Genomic DNA, 8,410 nt, shown 5'->3' on the forward strand with positions numbered 1-8,410 from the left:
GGAATAGGGAAAGGGGCTGAAACGCTGCCCAACCAGGGCAGTGAATGGGGCCGAGCCAGGAGCGAGACAGCTGCAGGCAGCTTGTCTACGTCAGCATGTCTATGTTTAAAAATGACAGTGGGAACGCTTGAATTAAAGCTTGCCAAATAAACTTTAGCTCAAGTGCTGCCACCACCATTTTTAAGCACAGGGATGCCCTTAACTGGAATGGAGCTGAGCAGGGTGAAGGTAGATGCAAGCTGCCCGCTGTGGGCTCAGGGCTCTCCGCTCTGCTGCTTTTTCCTTGGGAGCCCCAAGCCGGCCATGCACTCACTGCCTGTCCAGCAGCAGAAGGCACAACTTGCCACCCCCACTGCTGCCAGGCAGGGAGAAGACGTGTGGCTGGCATGGGACTTCGAAGAGAAACGCAGCAGAGCAGAGAGCCCTAAGCGAGCAGACCTGCATCTGCCCCACACACAAATCTGGGGAAGCACATGGCATATGACCCCCCCCTCCATGTTTCCCCCCCGGGATATGCACAGCAGCTGGGAGCCCCCTGAACAAGCTAACCATGGCTCTGTTCTGCTCCCTGCCCCGGCTTCCATTGAGCGTCCCGACTGGGCAGCATTTCACATCCCAGCCCCTCTCCCTCCTTCACCATGGGGCTTCTATCTGCCCCACCACCATACCCTTTCTCCTCTACATACTTACATGCAGGGTGTTGCTCTCCATACTGCCCAGCTGCATTTCTAGCCATGTGTATGTGTGTGACTGCGAGCCTGCACGCAGCATCCAGGGGCATGAGCCAGAGGGCCTACTGTATTTATCAGTGACATTATGGGCTACGCCGGCCAAAAGAAGCCAATAAGTAATAAAGTTAATTTTCCTTTTAGTTGATGCTGGTGTGATATGCAACCAATATATCGGTGCACCTGTAATTTTAAGTCAAGAATTTCTGTCCAAAGAATGCTTTGCCACAAACAATCACAAATGTGAACCAATTTCAGAATTATTTCAAAATTACAATCATTTCAGTTTGAACAGCAATTTCCTCATCTTGTTGTGAATGTCTTAGATGCCATTTGTTTTTGTGCTCTTAAATGCGGGATCTACAGTGTCATTCAGTATCAAAAAAGCAGGAAAGAGGGCAAAGAAAACAGTTGCCAGAAGAAGCGGTTTTGAAAAAGCAACTAAGCAGATTCTGATACTATGAGTAATCATCATTATGTACCTCACTTGCTCTTTGGTAGATACCTAGATCAGGGATTTTCAACCTTTTTGGATCAGAGCACCCCCGGCAGCAGTGGTGTTTGGTGTACAGCCAAACATGGAGTGGCAGCAGCCAGCGTGTGCAAGCTTCCCTTGCACCCTGCATCTGGCTGGGCGGGTAGTGCCTCGCGGGATGATACATGACGGCACTCCATCCTTGCCTGCACATACCCCCTAGGGCCTTCTCAAGTACCCCCGGAGGTACACAAAAACCCCCAGTTGACAACCCCCAAACTAGATCATCATAAATAAGCAGTCTGAAAGAAGGAAAAATAGGATAAACTACAACAAATAAAAATTAAGGCTCACTAGAGAGAGATCTCTGTTTTGGTCTTTGTATGACTTCAAAGTAAATTTGTCAGAAGCAAAAATTCTAGTTCTCTGTGCCCTGATAATTCTCAAGATATTTAAAGAAAAAAGATTAATCCAACTTTTCCCATTCCAAAACTTTGTATTTCTGGATTTTGCCTCTTTTTTTTTTTTTTTTTTGAAAGCAAACAATCCACTGACCATCAACAGAAATTCAATTTTGAAAAAAACTAGATACACATGACCAGTAACGTGAACGTAACTTAAAGGAAGAGCTGAGTCTATCAAGTATGGTTCATTTGATAATGGAAATTTTTTTTATCCAAATGATGCACATTTTATAGACCTAGGGCTGCCTCCTCATTATGTCAATATGGCAGTCAAGTCCTATTACACAATTTAATCATAATGATACAATGTTATGATAGAATTCAGGCTTGTCTGTTTTGTTTTGTTTTTTATCCACAGCACACTCAAATACAGGTAAAAGGTGGGACGTGGAACAAAAGGAAACCACCTAAAGCTTAAAATAGATGTACCCAAGATGATGGTACTATTTGGTATGTTCTTACACGGGAGCTGCTTTGCCCCAGGTCTCAATCATTGGATTTTCCAAGAAGCCCTAAAGGTTGCACCCGTTTCTGGAAAACTTCTGTAGAAATAAGAAACTACAGCAGCAGCAATATTTAAATATCTTAATTGTGATTTTTGGTGTAATTTGTTTTTGCTGATGTACTTGTTCTGTTTATAAGAGTAACCTATGGACTCATATAGCAGTTATAAGACCAAGATTTGCTTCCGCTCCAGGTAACATGATTTTATTTACCAGTGATTAATGCAGTAAAATAAAATGTAGCAAGTTACAAACAATTTTCTCCCCTTAAAGTTCTACCTTACAGTGCTTAAATAAAAATGAGGCTAAAAGGGTATAATGTAATGAAAACCATATAATAATTTGAAAATATGAATAGAGTGCCTGCATTTTACACTTGGGATTGACAGCACTATTTCAGAGACTCCTTTTTGAGTACTACAATATTGATGATTGTAAATGAGGGAGAGAAAGAGGGAGATGGGAGGAAACCCATGTGGGAAGAGGGTTTCTGCCTGCAAATAACCCAGCTAAGTTTAGGAAGGAGAAGGGGGAAAAGAGGAAGGATGATCTCTGGATGACAGAAGCAGGAGTGGTTGGTGCAGGGTGCAGTTTTAAGGGTTTGGGGTACCATTTGGGTTTTATTACAACTGCCTTTAGCCTTCTTTAGCAACCATCCAGAAGCCAATGCAACATCTGACTCTGATGTAAATCAGAGATTCAGCCTCTGCCAAGTCACCAAGTAGCTGGAGATGAGTTTTTAGCAACCATTTTTCTCAGGACCCCCAAAACCAGATCACAAGGTTGAAACTGAGGGGCAAATCCTATCCAGTGACAGCGATCAAAGCATTCCTGTTAATTCTTTACAACAGGGATTGGCAGCCAAGAGTTGCAGAGGAATCATTTATCCAGCCTGTGGAGCCAAGGGTTTTTCATCCATGATTGCGGCCTGCACTTTTCAGGAGCAGCACCCCCACCACACACCCCATTGCAAAACATTACCAACCCCTTGCTTCAGAAGACTTTATTCTGCTAACCAAGACCATCTCTATTTACATAGACAGAATTTCAACCATATGTTTTCTAGCTATACTCTTACCTCATTAATGCAGGGCAAGAAAAACCATCTAAATATTACAAGTTCAACAGCCACATGTCAGCAATAACTGACATCAACTGCTTCTCCAAGTAGTTTCATGCATATGTTGATCAAGACAAACAATGAAGTGACCAATTTAGCAATTCCTAGTGTAATTGCTCACTGTAATCTTCTGCTATGACTAAAAACAATAAATTTACTTTTGTTCTTATTTGTTTAGAATAGGAAACACTGGGTGGATCAACACATACACTTATGGTGCTGTAGTTACGGCACTGTCATTTAGTACTTCTGGAAGTACTAAATGATGGCACAGTAACAGCCCATACTATGCTGTGCACACCATTATTTTTAGCTGCTACTTTGCTGTAGTGATGCGCAATACAGAGAGAATGCATCGCTAGAGCTATGTAGCTGTGGCATTGTGGTTTTTGCCTAAAGATGCTATGGTGATGTAGCATCATGTGTAGACATACCCACTGTATCAGGACACTGAGGTGAAGCCGCTTTTATTTAGTAAAGATGACCTGGATAAGCTGATTACACCTATGCATTTTCAGGAAAGAGACAATTTACTCAATTCATACATTCTGGCATCCCACAGTTCTTATGGAAGCCCAGAATGCACAGGGCTTTTCTTTTTGAAAAAGAGTAGGGCTAATTTTAGTATCCCCAAAGATCTGAAAGATTGCTAAATAACCATGTCATGCAAGAAATAATTTAAAATGTATTTTAAATAAAAGTTGTGAACGCCTTTAGTCAAGAGCAGAGATATCAGATTGGATAGGGCCAACATACTGGCCCTGCACTCTGGAGCCAGAGTGCACAGGGCTGATCCAAAGCATGCACTGCATGCAGCACCCACCCTACACTGGCCCTGGCCACTGGATTCAGCACAAAGGGCTGGTCTGTGGGCCCAATCTAGTCCCACATGCAACATGTGGGCCTGGCTCCACACATGGTATGTAGGGCAAGCCAGAGCAGCTTCGCAAGTCACATGCAGTGCACAGGGTCAGTCCAAAACCCACAGGCAACACCACAGCCTGGATGGCAGGGCTCCACAGGCTGCATCTTTGACACCCAGGCACAGAATAAACAGAAGTTTAGTTAAATGGTAAGACTTTCTCTGCTGTTTCCAGGAGACCAAAATACTTTAAGTGACCAATCCTAAAGCTTTCCTTTTCCCTTAAAACTTAGCTTCATAGAAACAGAATGGCTTTTGCCATGTTGACCAAAAAAAGAGGCAATGATCCACAGATGTGCCCCATCAACATGGCCCTACACAAGGATTCTCTCTAGGTCTGCCCACTGTCTAAGTCTTGTGAGCCCACTACCTTTGACAGTCTCTCTCACAGATCTAACAGATTTGCCATCTCTTTTCCTCCTTACCAACAAAGCCATCCCCCTCAATGGTTCCCCTTCAAGTCCCCAAATCTCTCCCTGGTGTGGGCAAAGCCATCAAAGCTACAGTCTTCTCTGCCACTATGGAGGCAGCTTCTCAAATGGGCCAGTTCCCAATCTTCCAGGAGGCTGCCAGCATCCCATTCCCTACTGCCAAGCAAACAAAGTGATGACCGACTGTGTTAGGTCAGGGTCCAAACCAAGCAGGCGAAGCTCTGCTCACCCACACCGGGCCCTGCCCAATTTTCCCAGCTGTGTGCTTCCATCTGCCCCGTTTAAAAGTTAGTTTACGCCACAAGAAACACCAGTAAAGACGTCGTACGTAAAAAGAGGAGGGGGGCAGCCACTGCTCTCATCTTTGCTAATCTGCACCTATTCCACCCCGCTCCCCCCAAAAAAGGAAAGGAGCAGACGCGGTGGCTGCGCTGGTTTCAATCCCGCTTTAAACACCTGCCCGCGGCCCACGGACTGCAGGCGAGAGGCGGCCGCGGGGCCCGCCTGCCAGCTCCCGGCCTCCCCGCGCTGGCGAGGCCCGAGGAAGGAGGGGAGGGGGAAGGGAGGCGAGGGGGCGGCCTCACCTTTGCGCAGCTCGCGCTCCCAGACGCTGACGATGAGCGCCGAGTGCTTGCGGTGGTGGATGAGCCAGAGGCTCAGCGTCTGCACGCTCTGCTGCGAGTTGCTCAGCTCCGACAGCTTCCGCTCCAGCGCCGCCTCCGAGAAGGCCGACATCCCGCCCGCAGCCCCCGGCCCGACGCGAACAAAATGGCGGCGGTACTGGGGGCTACAGCCGAGGCAGGCCTTACGTCACTTCCGGGATGGGCCCCGCGGGAGGGAGAAGGGACAGGAGCCGCCCCGCCCATTCCGCACATCCGGGAAAGCGAGAGCCCCGCCCCTCCCTGTGGGAGAAGCCTCAAGGTGGAAGGGCGGGGCCAGAGGAGGTCGCTCTCTCCTCCCTCAAGTGCCGTAACTGTCAAGTCTGAAGCAGCAGGCCATTTAGCGTAGTTGTGCTATAAGCTCGGAGCATTTTTGAGGCAGCCTATGCAAAACCCAAGTCACTCTCAGGCAGTCTTAACTGACTTTGGGGTTTGCTGTCAGTATTTTGCTATCACAGCTCGCCGCGAAATAAATGTTTCAACGTCAGTACTGCCAACTTCCATGATTTTTGGCGTTTTTAAAGTCTTTGCATCAGGAACGTGAAGAATGTAGTTTAGACAGACGGACAGACGCTCCTGAAGCAAACACATTAAGAACAATGCTGAAAATCATGAGAGTTGGCAATACTGCAACTTTGATGACCCAGTTCCCATTCACTCACTGGTGACTTACAGTGGGCAATATAAAGTAAATAAGACTTACTTGCATATGCACATGTATGCTTTTTTGCATATTTCTCTGTGGACCATAGTTTTTCAGCAAATAAAGATAATTTTAAGCTTCCAGTAGCAACATTTCATATTTAGCACCTGGCAACACTATTGCAAATCATGAGCCTTGGCCTAGCCAGTGGTGAGCAGCCCAGGGAGGTGCCAGGCATGGCATATCTTGCCTTGCCTCTTAGAGAGTGTTGGACTCCCCCTTGCTCCTGGCATGGGCAAGACTGCGGGCACCAGGCTCCTCCCACCCGGCCCCACCACACTCACAGTGCCAGTGGCCAATCCTTGAAGATGAAGCCTCCCCCTTTCCTCCTGACACCCCATGCCAGTGTTACCAGGCTTATGGTAATGACCATATTTGTACAATAATTTCAACCCTTGTGCAATGTATGATCAATAATAGTAAAAATTCACAATGTATGATAATTTATTGACCTAGCATATGCAAAACCCAAGTCACTCTCAGGGAGCCTTAGCTTTTTTTTTTTTTTTTAATTTTGTGTATCCCAGGCCAAATTAGCCAATACCGATTCCAAATCCAACAGTCCACAACCGTAAGGAGCCCTATTACTGGCAAATATCCTCCACCCCCAACTGGGGCTTCAGATGTTCCCAAAACCTTTGGCAGCCATCCTTCTTTCAGGCTCAAGCCCAGAGGCTTGGGGTTCAGATGCCCCTGAGTTTTGCTTGCCCTCAGCTGTAAGGCCCCAGGACCAAGCCAGGGACAAATCCCGTTTCCATAAAGTGGGCTTAAAGCCAAGACCTTCCCACTCCAACAGCTAAGTAGGAGGTTTACTATACATTACCTTGGCAGGTAATATCCCCAAGTCAGGAGAGCAGTCTTCTCTAGTGCAGCTAGGAAGACAGCCCCAGAGGTCACAGTGTTTCCCTTACCACGCAAGGGCAGACTACGCTAGATCTGAGCCTTCAAGAGACCAAGAAGAAGTTTGCAGTCAGCACTTCTTCATGGTTGTTTGCTTTAAAAGAAAGAAATGCTTCAACTTTGATGACCCAGTTCTCACTCGCTGGCGACTATCACTCACTCTCGGACTATCCATGCACCGCCTGTGGACTGACTGCCTGGCCTCATGCCAGGGGGTTGGTGACCTGAGCCACCTCATGCAGCTCCAAGGGTCTTGGTCCCTCTCAAATCCTTTGTGTGCCAGCTGTGCACTGCTTGCCACACTCCCTCGTGGCAGGGCTGGGGGACGTGGCTGTTTGCCACGCCCCGTTCGGCAAAGAGTCTTCGGGCTCTTCAGGGGCAACAACTCTGCCCTGCTGGCCAGCTCTTCTTCAGCCCTCTTCATCCCCCAGTGCAGTTGCCCATGTGCTGGACACGCTCCCTTTTAATTCCCTCCAGGGACTCCACCCCCAGATTGAAAATGGATCAATCGGAATTGGGGGGGGGGGTTGGTCCTCACTCATGTCCTGCTCTTCACCTTGCCCCAGGGTAGGGGTGGGGCAAGCCTTTCCCCTGCCTTCATCCGATTGGTGGGAATGCCCCACCTATCACTCAGAGCCTTTCCAAGTCAGCAAGCTGAGCTGTTACAAGCGTACCCACCACAAATGTATGCAAAAAACTATTTGTTTTCACAATGCGTGCTTTCCAGTTCCTCCTACCCTTGCACTTCAACCTGTAGCTATTGAATTGGCTGGAGCTATGAACCATGTAGGGGTCATTTTCATTTTTTACCTCTTCAATAAAAGGCTACAATAGCTGACCTTGTATTATTTGTTTAGTTGGTAGAGAAATCTGAGTCATCATTAAAGGACAAAGTAGCTTTAGCTTGGGATAAGGATATTTAGCACTTAACTGAGCAAGCTACTTAGACAAGTTACATAGGTATGTAACTTTGAAGCCTGTGAATAACCCAAATAATAACATTCATATACACCTAGCTGAATTGAGGCTTTACAGCACAACAGGTTCTTCAGAAGTTACATATTCCCAATGAATATAAATATATTTTAATCTGCATTTCATTTTGTATCATGTAATTTTTTGGAATTAGATTTTATTTTGCTTTTAATTTCTTCCTTTTTTCTTGAGCACTTAGACTGGAGGAAAAAAATGCTTAAGAAGCCTAAGGTGTTTTCTCCAGCCATTTTTTCCCAGATCCCTATAGGTTTTCCACATCTTTTCACATATTTCTCTAGCTGCAGGCTTTGAATTTTACAGGGAGCTTTTCTTTCTTTCTTTTTTTTTTCCTCCTTGCAAATCAGGTAGAGATATTACAGAACCTTTTTTCTGTAGTATTGGCACAGGACCCATTCTTTTTAACTCAGACCAGGGGCAAGTTCCTGAACTGTTTCCAGGAGCTGGTGTGAGTGCAGTCATAAAATGAAAGAAAGGGAGTGGGGACCCAAAAAAAAAAAAAAAAAAAAAAA

The 8,410-nt window shown here is 46.3% G+C and overlaps 1 protein-coding gene across 6 annotated transcripts in view; it reads right to left on the reverse strand.

Moving 5' to 3' along the window:
* The window catches only part of RPRD1A (regulation of nuclear pre-mRNA domain containing 1A), a 73,059-nt gene extending 67,611 nt beyond the window's left edge, over window positions 1–5,448 (reverse strand). For 5 of the 6 annotated variants that reach the window (XM_019520638.1, XM_019520629.1, XM_019520663.1 and 2 more), the window contains exon 1: window positions 5,228–5,447. In XM_019520638.1, coding sequence (XP_019376183.1) covers window positions 5,228–5,378 — 151 coding nt within the window. In that variant the 5' untranslated portion in view covers window positions 5,379–5,447. Of the gene's footprint in view, window positions 1–5,227 lie in introns of all 6 variants that reach the window. The other variant, XR_002098102.1, reaches the window with a different exon arrangement.
* Window positions 5,449–8,410: the final 2,962 nt, after the last annotated feature.

The sequence above is a fragment of the Gavialis gangeticus genome, unplaced genomic scaffold, assembly GCF_001723915.1.
Source record: "Gavialis gangeticus isolate Ggan-Ray unplaced genomic scaffold, GavGan_comp1, whole genome shotgun sequence".
NCBI classification, from domain to species: Eukaryota; Metazoa; Chordata; order Crocodylia; family Gavialidae; genus Gavialis; species Gavialis gangeticus.